Source organism: Typha angustifolia, chromosome 11 (genome assembly GCF_048772165.1).
Source record: "Typha angustifolia cultivar Huaian chromosome 11, ASM4877216v1, whole genome shotgun sequence".
NCBI lineage: Eukaryota > Viridiplantae > Streptophyta > Magnoliopsida > Poales > Typhaceae > Typha > Typha angustifolia.
In genome coordinates, this window is record NC_133249.1 from 4606702 (window position 1) to 4629993 (window position 23292).

The 23292-nt window shown below is 37.2% G+C and overlaps 3 protein-coding genes across 3 annotated transcripts; all 3 read left to right on the top strand.

The window, feature by feature from the left end:
• Positions 1–145: 145 nt before the first annotated feature.
• LOC140771472 (uncharacterized) lies at positions 146–3505 on the top strand. The gene is made up of 3 exons (XM_073113047.1): positions 146–631; positions 736–957; positions 1455–3505. The coding sequence occupies exon 3, from the start codon at positions 2074–2076 to the stop codon at positions 3490–3492; it is 1419 nt and encodes a 472-aa protein (XP_072969148.1). The 5' UTR covers positions 146–631; positions 736–957; positions 1455–2073; the 3' UTR covers positions 3493–3505.
• LOC140769845 (protein LURP-one-related 10-like) lies at positions 227–1604 on the top strand. Its single transcript, XM_073110728.1, has 3 exons — positions 227–631; positions 736–957; positions 1455–1604. Exons 1-3 carry the CDS (start codon positions 227–229, stop codon positions 1602–1604), a joined length of 777 nt encoding a protein of 258 aa, XP_072966829.1.
• Positions 3506–12061: 8556 nt separating the features above from the next.
• On the top strand, positions 12062–23279 carry LOC140769712 (SCAR-like protein 1). The gene is made up of 11 exons (XM_073110542.1): positions 12062–12414; positions 13856–14019; positions 16305–16428; positions 16506–16635; positions 17518–17585; positions 17670–18904; positions 19021–19434; positions 19555–22469; positions 22574–22660; positions 22762–22866; positions 22949–23279. The coding sequence occupies exons 1-11, from the start codon at positions 12260–12262 to the stop codon at positions 23003–23005; spliced, it is 5454 nt and encodes a 1817-aa protein (XP_072966643.1). The 5' UTR covers positions 12062–12259; the 3' UTR covers positions 23006–23279.
• Positions 23280–23292: the final 13 nt, after the last annotated feature.

The following is a 23292-nucleotide window of genomic DNA, read 5'->3' on the forward strand; positions in this document are numbered from 1 at the left end:
ATATATACTCTCCTCTCTCTCTCTCTCTTATACTCTAATCTCTATGGATGAATATTGAATAGATATATTAATTCTTTACTTGAAAACTACCAAATTGATAGTCGTTGGTATTATAAAAGCATTGACCTGATCAAAGCCAAGTCATCGATTCCAAAGACAAAAGATTAACCTTTGCTATATAGTCGACCTATATCTTTCTCCCGCTATTCTTCTCGTTAGATCTGCCATGGAGTTCCGCAATAGGTCGCTCATAACTCCGGGCAACGTGCAGTCAGCCGCCGGCCCAGCAGCGGGCCCGCAGTTCTGCGAGCCCTACCCCGCCGGCGTAGCGGCGCCAGCAGCAGCGGCGGCGGGCCCGCAATTCAGCCCGCCGTACCCTGCGGCCGTAGCGACGGCGGAGGCGGTGGGCGTGCAGAATTCGCCGGTGGTGTTGGGGCAGCAATTCTGCCTGCCCTACCCGGTGCAGCTCACCGTCTCCAAGAAGGCCCACTGCTTAACAGACTGCGACCTCACCGTCACCGACGTGAACGGCGTCGTCATTTTCAAGGTCAGGGAAGAACTGCTGACCCTCCGGGATCGACGCATCCTCCTCGACGGCATCGGGAATTCGGTGGTCACCATGAAAAAGAAGGTTGATCCTTCCAACCTTTTGAAATAATAATAATAAAAAAACTAATGCTTATAATATTTTTAAATCAAGGATCTAACGACGACTCCTTAAATATGACATGCTAGCTATGGACTACAAGTGAAAGATGGCGCGTGTTTAGAGGAGAGAGCTCGGAAGAGAGCGATTTTGTTTTCAGCGTAAAGAAGGCTTCGGGTCTAAGAGTCAAGTTTGATGTCTTCTTAGCTGCTAATATCGATGAGGAGCCTTGTGACTTCAGGATCAAGGGGAACTTCTTCGATAGAGAATGCACTATCTACCGTGGATCGACTAATAGCATCATCGCCCAAGTAAGAGATTATTATTTCTAATTTTCATTTTAAAATTAAGAAAAATTACATATATCACTCTGACTTTTAATGAAATTATGTTATAATTTAAAAAAGTACCCTCAACTAAGTCATACTAACGATATTTTAGTAATTTTAAAAAGAAAAACATTTTAGTTATTTTAACAATAAAATATATTTACTTAATGGAATATTTTAACTAAATCATAAAGCTTAATTTATAAATAGTAAAAATATAGAATATAAATGATGATTATATTATAAAGCAAGGTATTAGATACAAATTTCTCTAAAATTAATATTCCCTTTTCTCGTTACATATTAAGAAAATGCCCTTCAGTTTTATCACTATTTTATTCGACAGTTAGCATATGCACTTACTTAAGTTAACTAATAATCTATAGAATAATATCATTATCCCTTTGGGTATTTTGGTAATTAAGAAATATGTCACGAAGTCTGCATACATGCTATATCGATCAAATTGGACGGTGCAGGTGAGCCGGGAGCACACCGGTACGAATGCAACGCGGGGGAAGGAGGCGTTCGGTGTGACCGTCCATCCGAATTTCGACTATGCCTTCGTCGTGGCTCTCGTTGTTGTTCTTGAAGGGATGCACCGATTGGAAGAGAACTCGGACGATTAATTAGTGTGTATTTGGATCTAATCCCAATAATTTGCACTTATTAGTTGCTATGTTTTACGCCAGATGATGTGTGTGTGTGTGTGTGTGTGTGTGTGTGAATTGCGTACGTGTAACCAAAACTTCACTGTTGAGAACGCTTCTACATAGATGTTGTTGTAATAAATATCAAATTTCTCCTTTTCTACTGATGCGCATCTCCTGGTTTGATCCTCCAGTCTCTCCCTCTAGGGTTCTGCCTAACTTAAAAGGGGGATTTCCTAATGGTTTCTACCTCCTTAGCAAACCGCAGAGGATTTTTTTTTTCCTAGTTTCCTTGCAATGTTGAGGAGTCGGATGTGTTCAGTTGTAGTTTCTGTGTCTATCACCTGTTCGTTGAAATGTCCCAGTGGGAAAAGGAAGAAAGCTACAGTTCTCTAAGGGAAAAGAGATAAAACCGTCTCTCTCGTTTCTCATTTAATTAGTCTGCAATATGAGGAGTTGGAAATGGCCTCCCTCTCCTTACAGAGGCAAGTGGGACCAAAGCTTCGGCGAGCTGCAAGCATTTGAAACCTTCAAGAAGAAATTGTTGCGAGAGAGAAGCCCTGCTGATAATTTACTCTCTCTCTTGATCGATTGCTTTAAAAGCTACGAGTCCACCCCTAACCCTGCCGCATACTCCTTTGCCTTTAGTTATCTGTTTCGGCATCGTCTTGTTTGTCATCTGCCTCCGATTCTTGATCATCTTGAGAAAGTTGAAAAGATTGATGTCCCCGAAAGGATATTTGTCGATATAATTCAGAATTATGGCAGAGCTGGCATGGTCCAAGACGCAGTCAATGTGTTCTTCAGAATGCCAAGGATCCGGTGCACGCCTTCTGTGATATCGCTAAATGCATTGCTGTTGGTTTTATGTAAGAAAAAGGAGGGTCTTGCTTTGGTTAGAGATGTTCTGGTGAAGACTCCGGATATGAACGTTCGACTTGAGGCATCCACTTTCTGGATTTTGGTCAGAGTTCTTTGTAGGAATGGAAAATTGGGCTCTGCAGTAGAGCTCATGAACATGATGCCACTTCATGGGTGCAACCCAGATGAGAGAATGTACTCTTTGGTACTTCGCTCGCTCTGTAGAGAGGCAGGTTCTGCTGAGGTTATGGATTTCTTGGAGGAAATGCGGAATGCCAGTTTCTTGCCTGGCACGTTGGAGTATAATTCTGTGATTGATGTGCTTGTTAGGGAAGGGAAAGTAAATGATGCCTATAATGTTCTTACTCGGATGAAACTGGATGGCAGATGGCCTGATGTTGTGAGTTATAATAGAATTCTATTTGGGTTCGACATGGCAAATAACTTTGAAAAGGTTGATGACCTTTTTGATGAAATGCTCTTGATAGGTCTTTGCCCTGATCGTGTTACTTACAACACCTATATTAATGGCTTATGTAACCAGGGAGAGTTTGAACGAGCTTGTAGAATGGTTAAATGCATGGAAAGAGCTGGGTGCAATCCTGATATAGAGACCTTTAACATACTTATAGCTGGATACATGAAAATCGGTGAGATAAGGAAAGCAAGGGAGGTGAGCAGCACAATGTGCAGGAAGGGTCTCCAATGGAACTCTCAGACTTATACTATTCTCCTTGATGGGTTGCATAGTAAAGGTCAAATAATGGAAGCATATCAGCTGTTGATGGAGATGCTGCCCAAGGGGTTTGTTCCAGGGCCTTCACGTTTCAATACTTTGATACATGGCTTGATTGAGAAAGGCCATTTCCCTGAAGCAATTGAAATTTTAATGGAGATGATCAGCCGGTCTGTTGCTCCTGATGCCAGGTCATGGAGATCTTTTATTGATAGTCTACAGTTGAGTTATTTGGAAACCTCAATTTGTTTGGAAGGAATTGTTACATAAAGGTGGTAACAGTTTTTAGCTAGAAGTCCCTTGTAGCTTGTGATGGCCTAAGTGCTCTTGTATTGTTGTGCAGAGATAAAGCTTGGATTAAGTTGTCTCAAACATAAGATGATTAAGAAGAATTTTTCCAATAATTCTGAGATTATTACATCCTTTGATGCTATTTGGGTGGCAGAAGTCTTCTTATGGGGTAGTGATGTTAAACTGAGCAATCTGCATATGTACATCCGACATTATATTTCCATTGACTGGGATAACTAAACTGTTGCCTGGGCAAGGCTGGAAACTCTTTTGAAGGATTTCTTTTAGTATGCAGGCCTTGGGCTATTGTTGTTTCTTAGTGAAGCAATTGAGGTACACAATGAAATGGTTAACCAACAGGAGACTCTGCAGAGTCAGAGAATGGAGATTTTCATAAGTCATAACTGTGATTGGAGTTTGCGGTGCCACTTGAATGTTCTCAAATGATACTCCAAGAGTTGATAAGAGAATTCAGCAGCAGAGTGGAAAATGCAGGGTTCTACTGCCATATTATGAAGATCTATATGGATCGCATCTGCATGAGTATCTTCATTTGGGACACCTTTTGCCGCCTTATGTCTGTGGATGGCTGCTGGATAGTACTCGGTAATTGCTTGTAATATGCATTTGATTATTCTTCTATTCTCTTGTATCCATTGTATCAGAATGAAGTGCCTGATATGAATGTTCCTTGAGGGAACAAAATTACCTGTTGCTCATTCTTGTACACAGAAATATAATGCAAGAATTGCTTCATGCAACAATTTATCTCAACTCTATAGCTTGTTACTGCATCTTTCCCATATAAATTACAAATAGTCCAGTTATTCTTCTCATGTTTCTTGTTTTTCTCTCCTATTGATTGGGTAACTGCAAGTATCCTTCTTCAGTCTGCAACAAAAGTTAGAAAAGATCCTACTACTGATTTTGGATCGAAAGGTGCTTATGTCTTTACCTTTCAGTTACATTCTTATCATTTAGCCACAGTTCAGACATCACACAGTTTGCAATTCTTTTTCGAAATGATTACAGAGTTATACTCGTCCAATTTTCAAGTTGACTAAGATGAGTTTTTATTCTAAGTGAGAACCTTGATTTTGTACTTGTCGGGATCTTATCTTATCGTAACGTCAAAATTATTAGCTTTCTTAAGTACTGGTTCTTCCCCGGATGGTGACTGAGCTACTTGTTCCTCGGCGGCTGTAGCAAATCCAAGCTACTTGTCGACGAGCAACCTACCACTTGATAATAGTTTTTGCTTTTTAAGAAAATTCTACTTTATACAACTTACTGCAGCAAATATAAGAGTAAGAATGTATACACTACAAATACAAAGCTTATGCTGCTCTCTTGAATTGTAGAAAGAACCAGAAGATGATAAAGAGCAAGATTCCATATGGATCAAAGAAAATATTGTAGCTACTTGGTGGACAAATACTGAAACAAAAACTGCAAACATAAAGATTGAAAGAGAATGAAAGATAAACATCAAGGGCTTGATAACAACTTACCTTGAAAATGGATATATATATATATATATATATCCAAATATCTCTGATTACGGGCAATGTGTGGTTGATTAGATCAGGTGAGGTGGGCTTGGTGGAGAAGATGGGCACATGAAGAACTAGCTAACTTTTGTGATGCTAATTAGGGACGTTAGATAGTAATGCACGTGCCCTGCTTCTCCATCCTGCACAACTCACCTCCTCATGAACCTTGCAAGTAGCTCTGAGACTGCTTCTGCCTTTCATCATTTATTTATAACTGTGAATGAGTTTGCACCTCCAACCCTTTTCCAACATTCTTCTCCCACAGTCCACATCTTTTCTCACTGCTTTAGATGGCTACACAGTCAGAAAGGAAGGTGAGTACCAAACTTGGTAGAATGGTAGGGTCCATACTGTGACAACTAAGTAGGGCAGTATTTTGATCCAAATTCTTTTTCTTCTGATGCCACCTTGGACAGATCAATGCAGTGATGGCATGCACCTATCGGGAGTTGACATGTCACAGCTGAGAGGATATAGTGATCCTGCAAAAGATAAAATGCTGTCTGAGATCCATGGTGTGCTGAATGCAGGACAAGTGATCCATATGGCAACTTGCCACCTACCACACTTGGCAATTGTTATAAAGATTTGTGAATGATGCTTAATTCCTTTAGCAGTAAGCAACTATTCAGAGTAGAAACTCTCTTGCTGTTTTGCAGAGTGCAGAATGGGATGATATTATATCACTATGATACAAAGCTACCTAACAAGTTACAACTCACCAAATTTATGATGAGTTCCCATGAGGAGCTTGGGGGGCATCTTTCATCGCAATAAATTATACTATCGAGTAGCCTTCCCTTCAAGATATCTACTTGGTATCTAGTTTTTCCATACTTACAGGAAGCGATAAGCCTTTTGGTTGACCCTTTTTTTTTTTTTTTTTTTTTGCAGCTACGACAGTACTGGCATGGAAGCCTAGAGTTAATAACATTAATGCAGCAAAGTACTGGCATAAGTCTACTCTAATGTTGGAGATTTCCATCAGTATTCATACTCTTTATTTGTTGACAAGATCAAGCAAGATGCGACTCATTAAATCTCGAATGAAGCTGGATAGAGTGCACCTTATTTCCCAAAATTAGAGAAAAAGTTGATGATCTTAGGACCACCACTGTCTGCAACTCAGTGTAAAGGTGGTCCTGGAGAATGAACATCACATGTATATTGCTCTGTCAATGAAAACCTTCTGAACCAGGGAACATGGAGGGATCGGAGATACTTCCAGATGATAAATGTGATTGTGATATTGCAAAAGCTAAAGGACCACTCTAAAAATTGGAGCGGTCCTATATTTCCTTTTTCTGCTACGGTAATAAAATTCTCTTTCTTATGAAAGCTACACGTTATTCATATAAAGTTCTCTCTAAAATTGACTCGATTCTTGGCACATATTTTAGTAGTTGACACCAAATCAAGTGAAGTTACTCTTGTTTGTAATAGTGTTTATCATAACAGGATCATTGCCAACTGGAAGACCTGAACAAAAGAAAAATGTTCTGAAATAAATCAGCTGAAATTGCCATAGAATTGCTATGTTGTCATGCGATCATATCCTTGTTCTTCAACATAGAATTGCGAGGAGGCTATCGCATGCAATATATCACTATATTACGATAGTTTTCTGAAAACCATGAGCATTTGGAGGTCCACACAACATTGCATCACAACTAACCAAGTTTCTCAGAAGATAACAGACAGAAAAAGGAAATTATGACAGCACGTCACAAAATTGGATTCACCAGATCCACAAACTACATTGATCACATGGAATACTTTAAAATGGTTGCATCAGATCAGAAGGTAGGTTGCTGCACAGCAGAAACAGAGCAACTGACTACCTACTATTCGAATTAGAATACGTACGAGACAATACCTTATCGTACAGACTTCGATGTATGTACAAGACTAACAACATGGCAAGAAATTAGAGCTTGATGGGCATAGCTTAGCTAACTTTTCTAGGCATAAAGGACTGTAAGTGAGCTATTGCAGAGGGTTTGTAGCCACATATACTTCACCACTTGTAGTTCTCATTCTTCATGAAATTTATGGCAATTCATGAGGCAGGATAGCATAATTACTTATGCCAATCAGGAGGTCAAGAAATGCCATGCTATACTGTTACATAGCTTAAATCAAGAGATACCTACCTGACAACATGGATCAGCAAGCAGCTATCCATCCATCATACACTTCCATTTCTTGAACATTGCACCTCTCCTTTGTGGCTGTAGCTTAAGGAATAATGCGAATGACAGTGATGTGCTATCCATAAAATTCTTTCAGCACTGAAGCTTAATGGATCCCTTGAATAAATTAATATGTATAGGACTTCATGTTGCTGGACATCTTTGGGCATTTAAACCAGTATCAGAATTAAAAATCAGGCATGACATTCCTATTTGGACCTTCTCTTTTAAGCCACCAGAAGAGGTATACTATACATAGACTTCGATAAAAAAAAATAGCTAAAGCTTTTGGATCAATTGATTATTTAATATGATATCCAATAGTGTAGTTTATTTTTGAGGTCTAAAGTTCAATCATCATTTATCCTTATTTAATCCCTATGTTTGTTATCAATTTAAAGATATAATTATATATTCTTGGTTCATTACCAAACCGCCTAAGTTTTTGAGTCAACTGGTTATATAACAACGAACTAAAATTTTCTTAATGGCATAACTTATTCTATTGCTTTATCTAGATTGGTCAACTTAGTAGCTGATCTCTTGGTTTGAGTAAAGTCTAGCTAAGGGGTGACAAATAGTAGGTGACTGACTCCATGTAAGCATTATTAGACTTCCTCGATCTAATCCTTGTCAAAAACATCATAAAGAATAACAAAATTAAGCCTGCTTCAAGATGCATAAAAAGCTCTTCTTAGAAGAAAATTTAATAGCACTAATCATGCATACGGGAGTTCATGATGCAAAGGTTCATGAGATGTGTGTAGACTCCACATTGGAATCCAACATGCAGACAAGATTAGTAACAATACATACATGTAGATCCAATAAACACAATCATAATTGAGAAGAAAGAGCATATCATGGAAACATTAATGCGCGTGTAATCATTACACATGAAAAATAAAGCAAGTATAGAGGGATGCTTTTAGGACAACTTTCTTTCTTTCTTTCTTTCTTTCTTTCTTTCTCTCTCTTTTTCTTTCTTTCTTTCTTTCTTTCCGTTATGCGCATATTACAAAGTTCAAATCTTTATGAACATGGAGGTAGATAACAAGTGAAGTTAGAATTAGTGGAGTATTGCAAAGAGAGGAGGTAGATAACAGGTGATGACTTAGGCAAGCATGTCTCAAGTTGCAGTGCTGATGAACTTTTGAGATAGAGCTGCATGACAGTGAAATCCAAAGTAAAACTAAGTAGAATGTTAGTATGGAAAAATAGATAAACAATATAGCTTCTCTTATGTTAGGCACAATAGATATATGTTTGGATGGAGAGAATATGAAAGGATACAAGAGAAAAAAAAAATTTATTATTATTTTTGAGAGAGTTAACCTAATTATCTAACTAATATATCAAAAAATCTATCCCCTTCTTCTAACAATTATGAGATCATGATCTAATTAAAACAACTCTATCGTCTCACAAGAGGTTGGCCAAGAATTTGGGCCTTAATCCAGCCCATAAACGGCCCTTTCTTATTATAAAAAAATCATGATTTGGAATGCTTTTTAATCAACCACACTACTCTATGTTTTGGTTTTTAATATATTTCGAATTCAATTTAGAAAATGATGCCTCTTATACACATCCTTATTCACACTTGGCTTTGGATTCTGGGAGTTATATGTATGCATTTATTTACCAGAGCACCTGGAAGAGTTTATTGGGAGAAGACAGTAGCTTCAAGGCAAGGCAAGAGTCACGTTGCTCTTCCTGACTAGTAGGTAGAAGGAATGATGCCTCACATGCCATTGTTATTATACTTCACTATATAATTAGTGCTTTAGGATTAAGGATCACTAGCTTTACATTTTTATGCTGCTACTAATTAAGAACCTTGGTGTGTAAACAAAGCTTAGAGTAAGGAGCTCATGCATGCAGCTTGAGGTTGGAGTGGTTGGGGGCTTACATGGAATATATATTGCATATGATTTAGATATATGATTATGTTTAAAACTGCTAATTCACTTACTACTTTAAAAACTTAATTCTATTAGCCAGGTTTGAACTCATAACTTATTAAAAATATGATATATATAATTGGTTCGTTACCTATCAGCTTAAGCTTTTACAGTAATTGATGAGTTATTATCGTAAAAATAATTTTAATTACTTAAATGTTAGATAATTAGCGGATATAAAAACTTAAGTTTTTAAAATAATTAATGAGTTAACAGGATAGAAGAACATATTTTATCTAGAGACCAAATATTCAAATCTCATTTAGACCCATTTAATTTATTTTTTATATTATCTATTCTTATACAGTGTAGAGGGTCGTGCTTTTTATCTCTCCACATGGAGTATATAAGAGCTGCACGTAAGGGAGCATGTTAAATATATAATCTATCAGCGTAAATTTTTTAGAATAGTTGATAAGTTAGTATGACCTCCAACTCTGATACTATATTAACTCAAAGGCTAAGTATAATTCTAATTCAAATTATTGAGATCTAATCACCATCATTTATATGCCACAACAGGGAGCACCGCTTACCTTATCTGTGCCAATGTGAGACATATACTTTATTCATTCCACGGTAGTTCAGAAAAATCAGCAATTTCCTAGTTAATAATTACTATTCTTCACTAAAAAAAGTTAATATTCTTTTTTTAATTAAAATTATTTTATTAATTTAGCCATCACCATTACAAAAAGCTTCGTTAGAGACCAAAACCTGAATCAACTAAGCTAGGAAATCGCCATCCCACGAACACTCACACTCAAATCCTTGCAACCTATCCTTTTCAGCCAGCCAATCAGCGACGTAATTAGCTTCTCTATAAGTATGAATAACTTTACAGTTTTAATAATATCATCGATAAATATTTTTCTTTCACGGTCCAAGACGCCCTTGTTATGTCTGTGACCATGTTGATCAGCACAACCGATTCCAATTCTATCCACAGATTTGCAATATTTTCGTTTGATAGGTACACCGGTGCTTCCCTCATTCCCATAGCTGACATAACGCATCGGACACCTGCAAGAACAAGCAAGAAGTTAATATTCTTCAAAAAGTTAGGTAATGTGCCTTTTATAAAGAATGTCCTTGATATAATTAAGAAGTAGATTGACTTGGATGTCATTAATTAAGTTTAGGTGGGTCAAATGGACGGCCATGATGAAGGAATCCACGGTACGCAACATGATTGCAGCTAGGGACAAACACATTGCGTGCCAGTTGGCACAAATTGCACTACTATTTCTTTTTTATTTATTCTACCACTTTATGTAAAAAGATTTTATTTGCAAAAATAAAAACAAATTATTATGCGTACTATTCGACGCCATTGACTGATGGCGAAGGGTTGACCCCATCACTTTCCCCCCCCCCCCAAAAAAAAATAATCTTAATATCCATAGAGAATTTAAATGATATCATTAGGCTAAAATAAATGATCACATTAACATTGGGTAAGTTTGTTTGTTTGTTTATTATTATTTTTTTGTTTCTCATAGAAATTAGTTATTAAAATTCAATTAATATGCATAATATTTAACCCCAATTTCCCAAATATTATTTCTGGCATGCTAAAATATGAGGCCTAATTGTTCCTAACTTTACCTAATCAAAGAGATCATGCAATCCACTTTATATCCATCTTTGTTCATCAATACCTAAACTTTATTTGAAGGTTTGGAGTAGAGGAGTTTCCTTGAATTCTCTGGCATTTTCTTTTATAATTCCTTTTGAGTGGATTTGAAACTATATATATATATATATATATATATTTTGTATTATTATATGACAATGAAGTTTGTTCTGTTTTTATATGTCTCTGTACTGATAGATCTGAACAGAGAATATGGATTCTAGTGCAACACCCAATAATGGATCTCGAGAATTGGAGTCTTATCTCCATACTTTTTAATTTTTTTTTATAATTACGGACGATGAGTCGGATGTTTTATGAAAAAAATAATTCTCCAAAATGCTAAAACATGAAAAGCAAAGATATGTGAAAAAAATTCAGACTATTTACTTCAGTTTTTTTTTAAATTGATATAAATAGACCATCCCTTTATCGGATTATAATTTTATATCTTTTTTATTAATTTATATATTCTCTGATTTAACACAAACGTTTATTATCGATACACATATTACATAAGCGATGCATAAATTACATAAGTGATGCATAACGGTGAAAATTAAGTATATATTTTGTATCGGTAATGCATATATATTACATATGTAATGCGTGATGTTTTTTTTTAATCTCGATGCATATATTGTTAAAAATTAAAGCGTACATTTTGCATAAACAATGTATGTAAATTAGATAGATAATGTATAATATTTTTTGATTTGTTAAGATTAAATCAGTAAGGAAAAAATTTGGGCCTATTTCTTACGATTAAAAAAAATGAAGGAATTTTTGTGTTGCAGATCGCCCAACAAATTCTAATAATCCTTTTGGGATAGAGTATTTTCAGTAATTAAAAACAAATAAATGCAAAGAAAAAGAAGAAGAGGAGAGAAGATCCGGTTGTAGTTCGTTCGCCAGGACATGAGGAAGCGTCACGTTGCCTCATGAGATGGCGAAATTAATGGGTTAATGGGAAGGGCTCCACCATATGCTAACATACATATGGTGGAGCCGCTCTACCATCAATTTGCAAATTAACCCTTCTCACTTAATTCCACTTTACTCCCTATATAAATATATATTTATATGTTCATCACTCTCCTCTCTTCCCAGCTCCCACTCCCAGTTCGCCCCACCACTTGCCCAGTGAATATACACTCATTAAAGTCCCAAAATCTCCCCCAAAAAGGAAACCCAAAAGGCCGAGAGAGAGAGAGAGAGAGAGAGAGAGAGAGAGAGAGAGAGAGAGAGAGAGAGAGAGAGAGAGAGAGAGAGAGAAGAGAACTCCATTTCCTCTCTCTCTGTTTCTAAGCTTGGTTGGAGGCTCGAATGGCGGAAAACTAGCAAAGAAAGAGAACCCATTGTCCCAAATCGAGGTGGGTCTTTTTCTCCTGGGCTGGAAAGATGCCTATGGTACGGTACCAGATAAGAAACGAGTACGGCTTAGCGGATCCGGAGCTGTACGGAGCGGCGGATAAGGATGATCCCGAGGCGCTCCTCGAAGGGGTCGCCATGGCCGGGCTCGTTGGGGTGCTTCGCCAGCTCGGGGATCTCGCTGAGTGAGTTCATCTGTCATGGCTTAGTTGGTTTTCTCGCTATGTGTCTGTGTTAAAGTTGGGATTTTTCGAGGGGATTTGAGGTAGACGGAGATGGGCTTGTGGGTTTCTAGTTTGATCCCTTGGAGTTGATGCGTAATCGTGGGCGGGTTTGGTAGGTTTTGATAATTTGGGGTTTTTATTTAAATTGCATTTTTTTGTGATAGATAGGTATAGCAACTTGTTATCTTTTTAGTTCTATAATGCTCCACTATATTGAAAGTTTGCTAAGTCGAGTTAGCTAGATAATGTGGGGACCTGCACCATCTAGGGCAAAATAAAGTTTAATTGTGATTTTTGGGCATCTTACGAACTACTAAGGAAGACGATGACCTTGGTGGTAACTATATGAGGACTGCTTGAATCAACTGAGGAAAGAAAACAAGCCAAGAGTGCTACAAAGTTAAGAAGGGGAGAGGGGCCTAGATCTTCCATCCCTACTCTTAGTTATTGATTGGTGATTCTTCTTAATCTTGTGAGAATGGTGATATTTGTCTAGGTCTTCCATATTCTTACTGAACAAAATAGGAAAGAAGTATGAAAGGTCTGGACCAGTCTATTGTTCACGTCTTCACACTACAATGCCGTTAACAAAGATTATCATCTTAAGGTCATAATTTAATTCAACTATAAATGATGTAATCTAGTAGGTGACTACATCCTGGCTGCTTTTATTTGGAAAAAAGAGCAAAAATTCTGTTTCAATCTGGTGGAGTTTCCCTAAGAAGTTCTCAATTATCTTTCTCATAATCACTAATTTATCATCTTCTTGGCTCGCTGACTTCTTATTGGCCAAGTCAGATAGAGCATACAGTTTAGTTGTATGTTATAACATATGATGCAGCACTATTAAACGAAATGAATGACATTATTGTTGAGAGCTGATTTATTGTTATTTAGCAGTGTCAACTGGTAAAAACAATACTGTTGAGGGTTGGGACAGTCAAGCTGCCTTTTTCTAGCATCTTTTGCCTGTTTTAGTAGTGAGCAGCAATGACATTCTGAACATAGCACTGAATTTTCTGTCCTAAAAATAATATGAGAGTTTCATGGTTTTCCTTGGAAGCAATATGACAAGCATAACCCCTCTTCGTGAAGGATGTTGCAACATTTATTATAGAAGTGGAACTCAATATTGATAAGATGGGACTTGGACTTTAAGTTATATTGTGAGATGAAGCTTTCACATATATTTTATCTGTAAAAAGAGGATGAAAGAAACTCCTGTACTTGATTGGAAACTTGGTTATTTATATACATCTTATTCTCAACCACAAATGCTTCTCCAGAATCTGTTTCCATGTTCATTTCAATACCCTTTGACTTATCATGGATATACGAACAGTTCCCTATGCTGCACCAATAAATCACGTATTGATGTGATTTTTTACTTTCTCTGCACTAGGTTTGCTGCAGAAATTTTCCATGACTTGCATGAGGAGGTGATGGCTACTGCTTCTAGAGGCCATGGATTGATGCTTCGTGTGCAGCAGCTAGAGGCAGAAGTCCCATCAGTCGAGAAGGCCATTGTTTCTCAGATTAGTCGTTCAAGTTTCACCAACAATGATGGTTAGTCGGAATATAAATTCTCTTTTTTGTGGAAAGGATTTAGATACCATGTATTTGAGAATGACAAGGTTGCAATGTTTATTCTCATTTAAGTTTGCATAGATCATTTTGGCTTCCATCTTGTAGATATACCCCTTTTAATAGCAAAAGGACCCGGTGAAGTTTAGAGACATGCAAAATCGCAAAGATAGACCATATATTAGTTGAGACTTTAGAATACACCGAATAATTATTCAATACTTTACTTTGTGTTTAGCTAAAGCATTAGTAAGGAATTTATCATGTATATTTGTAGCATGCATCACCATTTAGTGTAATATCTCCTTTTTGGTTTGATTATTAATTATTATCTAATATATGATATCCAGATATCCATAAGATGCAAATTACAAATTATCTGTGAGAATATTCACGTAGATAACATGTTCATGATAGATCTGTGAGTTTTGCACAACCATATGCTTAATCCATCAAGATAATTGTATTTTCATATTTTCTTTTTTCCTTGTTTCTTTTATGTTTTGAATTGGGCCCTAATATTTAGTTTGAGCATAAATACTATGACTTTTGCTTATACATAATGTATATAGCCACCTTTTATGAGTCTCGTTACAGATTTACAGTTTACGTGTTATTTCTTGCTTATTAAGAGAAGTTTTAAGCGTATCTTAAAAGAACTTTTATATAATGTCATTGCCTACTCTATTAAATTGGAACCCATACTCTGAAACTTAGTAGTGGGATCAGCCACTAGAAAAAGTGATACGTATCGATTGTATTAGCTATATCAGTCGTATTAGTCATCCACTTTGGATTTGACTATTTTTAATTACATAAAATTTTAAATATTATTTAAAAATGCAGGAATCTTCTAAGAATTTAGAAAAAAATAACTGAAAAATAAAAAATAAAAACTAGTCGCATATGAAGCCTAAATATATAAAAGAAAAATTCAGTCAAAATCATGATTAAATTCCGAACTAAATTTGATAAATTTTATACTTGTAAATTGCTATTGCAGAAGAGATAAAGGGAGAAATCTATCTCTTCACTACTGTTATGTGGTAGTAAGAAAAGGAGAATTAAAGAGTGAGTGAAAAAGTGAGAAGAAAAATGAGGAAAAAAACTAAGTTCACGAAAATGCGGAATAGCAGCTAGAGGGGTTCATTGGATCAATTGCTGAATGAGCTCGGTGAAATGTAAGAGGAGAGTAGAGAGTGTATGTGAGAGATAGAGAGTAAAAATTAAAAATGTAAAAAGAAGACAACTGGAGATATTAATTACTAATGTCTCATAGGTAAGATCCATTTTAAATTCGACTTGAATCTTAAAAAAATTAGTTTCGGCTGATCCGATCGATATGACCCCAACTAGCCAACCCCAAATTGAAATCAATTACTAGATTGATTTCAGGTCAGGATCAGCGAATACAACTCGGGATTAGTTGATTTTGTGAATCATGGTTGGAACTAAATGCCTGATTACTAGGATTCCTCTAAACATTAAGGATTCAACTTAAATATTAGTTCATTAAGCTGACAAGTCTAATAGATGGAAGTGTTCCATTCCTCCTTACGCATCCAAAATAATGCCCAACAATCATTTCTGTCACTTACTTGGAAATCCAAGTTATCACCTTTTACTTGTCAAAAGTAACTACTCTATCCCCTCTCCATCGGCTCCTTATGTGCATGAGTCCCCTCTCCTTTGCAATCCAAGAAGGACCATATCATCCACGTTTCCATTTGTGTAATCCTCTCGTATTTGTGCTATCTGCAACTGTGGTCTGAGGCTCTGAGCTATATATAAGAGGGAGAAGAAGGGAAAGAAAAACTCTTTCTGTATACTAGCCAGTAGATTAGATGTTTTGTCTATCACCAAAATCCCAGATGCATTTGACATGGTAGTAGGCTTTGGCTAATATTTCCTACAACTAAAGGTTCCTAAGTCTACAAGATAGCTGTATGATGATATGATTACAGGTCTTGTGGCAGTTCTGTTGGAACGTGAACTTGATTTTCAGTAATTTGCTGTTTTTCAACAGCATGGTTTTACAGACTTACTTTAAATAACATAACCCTATAAAAAGATAAGTGTAAGTTTTCTCCCACTTGTAAATAACCTGCAAATTTTCTTTGTATATTTCCCATTACTAATTTTCTGCCAAATTTACTAGAAGAAGATGTCTTGCAAATTTAATGGGTGAGAACTATCTGCACTGGAACTTCATCTTATAGGTTTGCACATGCTCTTAGTTTAAGTGTTCTTATGGAATCCTTGTGCAGGTATTGAATGGCATCCGAATCTTCGAATGGATCAGAATCTAATCACCAGAGGAGATATGCCCCGTTTTGTTTTGGACTCATATGAAGAATGTCGTGGTCCACCACGTTTATTTACACTGGACAAGTATGACGTCAAGATTTACCAATTATTTTCTTTGCATATAGGGAAATTTTATAGAGTGGTTATTCTCTGCCTTTCAGGTTTGATGTTGCCGGTGCTGGTGCATGCCTCAAAAGATACTCTGATCCATCTTTCTTTAAGATGGACTTTGCCGCCTCCGGTATGATGGAAACAGATGTTCCAAGAGAAAAGAAAGTTCGTAAGATCAAGGTAGATATACTAAAAGAAAATTTTAACAGAATCACTGTTATATCTCTCTGAGATTTATTTGATATTGGAGGCCTGCAATATTTCTTCTTTATTATAGTTATCCTTCTTATTGTACGACAATTATTTGCTTGTTCCACAAAAAAAAAAACTACTGTTTGTCTCAACTACTTTTGGTCGGCTATATGGATCCTTTCCTCCATTAGCTGCTTGTTCCAACTTCCACATGCAATAAAAATAAGAACAAGAACAACAACAACAACGACAACAACTAGTCAACTACAACAAGAAGGAACTTTTAAGTCCCAATTATTAGGGGTTAATAAGATGGATCGTTTTCCTCCATTTGACTCTTTTTTAGGTCATACGCTAAGCGAAATGCTGTCATGTCTTTTCTCATATCTCTTCCCGCATAATTTTTGGTCTTTACCTCCCTTGAGCACCTTCTATTTAGATAGAAACGCTCTCCTTGCTGGTTCCATATATGGTTTTTTGGACTTTAACCTACCAAAAACATTTTCTTAAGTACCTTGAAGACAAGGTATCTGCATAAAGTTTGATAATAATGTCATCTGCTCATTTTAATCCCATGCTATCTCCAGATTATTCTATGGCACTCCTTGGTTTTATTTAAGAGTCTTGACGTATGGGTGCCTAGACTTCCTTTGCGGTAGTTGAGTTCACCTATCACCCTTCTCGGGAATGAAGTGAATATTAATGGTGCTACTTAGGCCATATAAACAAGTCAAGTTAATGGTTTACTGACACAGAACAGATTTCCTCTGGGACTATGTTGCTAATATCTTTGTGATCATCACACGTTAAAGCCATTGAAATACATCAGTGCCCTATAATATGAGTACTCACCTTTCTTTTGTCTTTCAGAAGAAAGGACTACGTTGGAAGAAAGGTGAAACTCTTGAGTCTTTATTGATTTCAAATGTAAATTCCAAGTAAGTACTTTCTTTCTGCTTAAATTAACAAGGTAAACATGTCACATGCATAATTTTAAGAGATTATTTGGTTGATTACTACAGTTCGCCGCCTATAGGTTCAGATCAAGTTTCTGAAAAAGCTCCAAGAAGGACTGTAAAATTGAAATCTAGGGACTTGCAGGATTCTGATAGAGTTAGTGGAAGAAACTACAGGGAGCATCTTCTTGAAGTTCTTGCATCTCAACAAAAAGTTTTGTTGGAAGATTCTAAAAGGAAGGTTTCCATCAAAAGAAAACTGAATGGTTCAAGTGAATCAGCACCTGCAGTGCACAAAATTGTGAGCGGTACTTTAGCTTACTCTCAGTCAGACACAGATGGTAGTCCCATTCTGTCTCCTCCCAAGCAAGAAATGATTGTGGTCCCCATAAATGGGTTAAAGATGCGGAAATCAAATGATGCAGAATTGTCCGAAGGACCAGCTCAACAATTTGGTGTACAAGAGACATATAATAACCTTCAAGCTTTTGAGCAAGACAAAGTGATTTCTGAATCAGAAAAGACATCAGAAGGCAGTACAGATACATACAATAAACCTGAAAAAAATTCTCTGGAAGTGACTATGCTTGATAAAAAAGTAGTAGTAGTTGATTCTGAATACACAACAGATGGTGCTGATGGCTATAGGTCTGATGACATTCGAAGTGAGCAGGAGAATTTTGTCGATGCTCTTAATACATTAGAATTGGAAATAGAAACAGATTCGGAAAGCAAGGCTAAATTAGACCCTTGTTTATTAAAAACAGAACCTTGTGCAATGGATTCTGAGATTGAGGGGCAACAAGAGTTTCTAGTTCAATTATCAGAACCAGATTCTGGGAAAATTTCCAGTAAATCACTAGGGCCGGACAATTTGTTCAACAATGCAATATCAAGCTTTGTCTCAGAGTCTTTGAGCGATTCTTCTGTTGTGCAACGAGATCAAGAAATCAATATTACCTCCAATTCACCTACTAATTTGGCAGTTGGCCTTGGTGAAGCTGATGATAAGACTAACAAAGAGCCATTCCTGGATGATGAGCTTATGGAATTGAGTTCATTATCCAGTTCACCATCTGATACAAGTTGCCACTCAATGGAACCTAATGATCCTAGTGTTCTGTCAGAAGCCAAGGAGGGATCATATAATTCTTGTGATAAAACTCTAACTTATATTACACAAGACTTATTTCCCCAAATAACTGTTCATGAAAGTCAATTAGGAACTGCAGATCAGAATGACATATTGTTATTCTGTGAAGCTCAATCAGGCAGCAATCAGATACCTGAAGATCTGGATCGTAAGTCATACTTCATTCTATAATCATCTCCAGAAACTTATAGTATTATGTTAGTCTTGTCAAAAACTCTTGTCATTTTTTTTCTGATAGTTTATGGTCTTTGCATGACATGGCAGGCTCACCTCTTCAAAGTGGAAATCTACCTGCGCAAACTCATTTAGCAGAGCATGCTGAAGAGCTTATTCCAGATGATACTGCAGAAACATTAGAAATTCCTAAAGATCTTTTGCAAGAACAGGAGATAAGCATCTCCAAGGAAGTTCTTTTAAATCATGTCGAAGATTCTCTGATTTTGTTAACCTTGCCCAAAGAAGAGGAGTTGCTTGAATCAACTAAAGAAGATGAAGAGTCATCTCTAATTGGGAGGTCATCAACCAACCTTGCTCTTTCCTGGGACAACAATTCTGCTATTGTTCAAGCTGATGACAATATCATGAGGATGGAGAATTGTGTGTCCCTTGAGGATTTAGCTGGTTTGCTATCCTCTAGCAGTGTGGAATGCGCTAAGGACATTCATAAACATTTGGATGGTAGGTTAACATGCACAGAGATATTTTTATTTCCTTGGGACATTTTTTCTTGTTAGTTTTCTGCATTTATTTAGTTTTACTGTTGGACTGATATAATTTTTGTGAAAACTGATCATGCAGAGGTAGATTCAGAAGATGCAGAAGTCCAATCTGACAACCCTTATAATTCATCTCAAACACAAGATGGGATGATGCATGACGAAGATCATACACAGCTTACTAAAGATTTATCACTTCCTTTAAATGTGCATATGGGAGAGAGGCAAAATTCAGTGAAACAAGAAATAGAAGCTTCTTCAAGTGGGGCATTTTCACCTATAGAAAATGCTGCAGTCCCATCCGGCAGCCTTGGTATTTGTTCTCAGAAGCACATCAAAGAAATCCCTTTACAGATTAGTGAAGATCTGTCACTTCCTTCAAATGTGCACATGGGAGAGAGGCAAAATTCAGTGGAACAAGAAACAGAAGTTTCTTCAAGTGGGACATTATCACCAACAGAAAAAGCTGCGGAGCACGTCAAAGAAGTTTCTTTACAGATTAGTGAAGACCTGCCACTTCCTTTATATATGCATTCCAGCAAGCTCCAAAATCCATTCAAAGATGAGAAAGAAGCTTGTTCTAGTGCTATGCCTGCTTTTACTCCAGTCATCAGCAGTGTTCTTGTGCAGCCTGACGACTTAGCTACAGTTGCAGAAGAAAATGTCAATTCTGATGGTGATTTAATTGACATTGAAGATACTGAAACAATCACTGTGAGAGATATCTCACTACCTCATGTGTTACCACCTGAAATTGAGCAATCAAATGATGAGAAAGATTGCCAAAGGTGCCCTGATGTTGAATCAACAGAGTCCATGCCTATGACCTCTGGAGAGGGAAGTTTTCTTTTTGATGCAAAATTGCAATCTGATGCTCCTGATAGTTTGGAAATTAATTCTGCTATGCTTGTTGCTGAGGATTCGAAATCTGCAGATGAAGCTACAGAAAAAAATTCTCAGAATAATATACTGCACATAAATGAACTCTCATGGAGCAGTGATTTAGCTAAAGATACTGTAATTGTAAATGATAGCTATTGTCATGATCTTTCTTCAAACTATTCTACTGAAGCATCTGATTATCAAGGGCAAATACAAAAAGATCATAGTGCAAGTTCCTGGGCTTTCTATCAGCCTAATTTGGAGGCCAATAGCACATCACATTTGCGGAATGCAGCACTGTCAGATGTTACTCTCTGCACGTCTTCCACTTCTCAGGTGGAAGAAGAACAAGCAGTTAGGCACATAGATTCAGACTACGAGTTACCTATTGAGGATTCATGTGATACTTATAAAGATCATTGTCATGCAATGGTGCACACTCAAACAGATTGGACTCCTAGTATTGATGATTCACTGTATCCATTAGAGGATGAACAAGAGTTTAGTTCAAAAGTTATGGTGCAAGATGATAATGGGGGAGAAAACAAGGACAAATCTCCACCTACTGATTTTCTCTGGGAGCCTGCTAGTCCACCTGATCAAGAAGACTTCCATTCACAAGCTAGTGCTGAATTCTATGTTATGCCATACCATGTTAATGAGGTAGCAAAAGAGGATGAATCTCCAGCTGATGATTTTCTCTGGGAGCCTGCTAGTCCACCTGATCGTGATGCCTTCCAGTCACATTGTAGGACTGAACTTGATGCAACATCCTATCAAGAGGATCAGTATCTTGATATGGAAGTCCCAACTTACTCTATGAACCTCAATGATAAATCAACACAACAAGATTCAGAATCAAAGTTTCATTCCTTTTCTAGTGATGAAAAGGCTAATGAATTGGAGATACCTCCTCAAAACAATTCCATATCAAAGGAACAAGAGCAAGAAGCTTCTGTTTCTTCTGACCCTCAACTCGCTCCAAGTTCGTCAACTCCTAACATTTCAGCCACAATACCAATGCCCTTTCCCAGCAATCTCATTGGTACTTCTGAGAACACCTTTCAAATTTCTTCTATCCCACAGTCTGAAGAACCAATTTCCACTGTTTCCTTGGAAGATCTCGAAAAACCACCACCACTTCCCCCTCTTCAGTGGAGAATGGGAAAGCTTCGACCCAGCTCTTTGCCAGCAAATGATAGCTTGTTTGAACCTGTGAGTGGAACAAATCCATTTTCAGAACCATCAGGCAGTGACAAGAAGCATGGACTTAATTTGTTAGCACAAGGTGAAATGGTCCTGTCAACAAAGATATTTTCATCTCTGCCTGCGCTGGAGGTTGAGCATCTTCAGCATGGTTTACTAGATCCAGAGGGAGAGAAGACACAGCATCTGAGGTTGTCTGAATTTCCGCCAATTGTCGATGTTGAGAGTCGTCAACAAGATAACCTATTTCCAGAGAGGAAAATCGAGCATCCTATGGAAAATGAGAAGCACATATATGATTATGATGCATTGGGTGGATTGGCTTCGCAGCCATCAAACCCGTTTATAGCATTACCAGCACTCCAAGATGAGAATAGTCAGCATCTGCCGTTATTGCAGGGAGAAGAATTTCCAACTTTACAGGATAAGAATTCTCATGTTGGTCTACTGTTACGTAGTTCAGATTTAAGTAGCTCTCAAGATTCCCAACATGACGATAGAGAAAAACTTCCAACCTTAGAGTGTAAGAGTTCTTATCTCTATGTATCTTCAGAGGCAAAAAGATCTCAAGATTCCTCAAATGATACCCTAAGTTCGGATAGAGAAATTATGCAGCATCTAGACCCGGTATTGCATGGTGTGGATTTAGAAGATGGTAAGGGTAGCTACAGCACTGGGGCATGTGAAGGGCCAATTGGGCAGCATCTGAAGTCATCAGTATCTGGATGGACTGCTGGACCTCAGATGCCTTATCCTGGTTATGCAACTTCAATAGAAGAGGATCCATTTGCTCAATATGATGTTGTACCAACAACAGAAGATGAGAAATTAAATAAGAAGCCTTATTCCATTCGCAACAGACCGAGAAATCCCCTAATTGATGCTGTTGCTGCTCATGATAGAAGCACGGTAAGAATGCTCATTGAGAAAGTCCCTAGGTCTAAAATTTATGAACGACTAAAACAAATCCTACTATTGCATTTTTTTCACTAAATGATCAATGATTTTTGCAGTTGAGAAAGGTATCTGAACTGATACGGTCTTCCGATAAGCCAAAGTCAGATGAGAGAAATTCATTGCTTGAGCAAATCAGAAATAAGGTTGTTACTTTTATGACATTATTCATGTCTCTTCTTTTTTCTCGTTTTGTATCAGAGTCTCCTCTCTCTCCTTCTCACTTTGAAGTTACATTCTTTATCAGTCCTTCAACCTCAAACCAGCCGTTGTAGCAAAGCCAACCATCAAGGGCCCTGCGACAAACCTAAAAGTTGCTGCCATCATAGAGAAGGCAAATGCAATCCGCCAGGTTGTTCCCTGATTAAATATATCTTAATCTCCTTTTTTTTTCTTTTACTTCTCTCCTCTCTGACATCTAATTCATACGATAGGCATGTGTGGGAAGTGATGAAGAAGATGGTGATGAAGATAGATGGAGTGATTCGTAAGCAGCAATCATTTGTCGTCTTTGAAGCAACTCAAACATATGGGTTCTTTCCTACAGGGTACCGACATAGAGTCCTCTGGAGGACAAATTTATACGGAAATGTGTTGATATATATATACATATACATATATATATCTTTCTTTCTTTCGTCCAAATGTATCTATGTTCATGTGCATTAGGCCAAACATCTAGAATTATAGTCGAAGTCGTAAAAGGACCATGCTCTTGCAGCTGTATGTAGTTTAACTTTTTTCATGTCTATTTTTTCTTTGTAAGTGTACAAAGTTT

Bases quoted from the DNA above. Each gene is read 5' to 3' on its own strand.
- LOC140769712 (XM_073110542.1), top strand. From the start codon at position 12,260: ATGCCTATGGTACGGTACCAGATAAGAAACGAGTACGGCTTAGCGGAT. The intron at 12,415-13,855 runs GTGAGTTCATCT...TCTCTGCACTAG, and splicing joins CAGCTCGGGGATCTCGCTGA to GTTTGCTGCAGAAATTTTCC. The intron at 19,435-19,554 runs GTAGGTTAACAT...CTGATCATGCAG, and splicing joins CATTCATAAACATTTGGATG to AGGTAGATTCAGAAGATGCA.
- LOC140771472 (XM_073113047.1), top strand. From the start codon at position 2,074: ATGAGGAGTTGGAAATGGCCTCCCTCTCCTTACAGAGGCAAGTGGGAC.
- LOC140769845 (XM_073110728.1), top strand. From the start codon at position 227: ATGGAGTTCCGCAATAGGTCGCTCATAACTCCGGGCAACGTGCAGTCA. The intron at 632-735 runs GTTGATCCTTCC...ATGACATGCTAG, and splicing joins TGGTCACCATGAAAAAGAAG to CTATGGACTACAAGTGAAAG. The intron at 958-1,454 runs GTAAGAGATTAT...TGGACGGTGCAG, and splicing joins CTAATAGCATCATCGCCCAA to GTGAGCCGGGAGCACACCGG.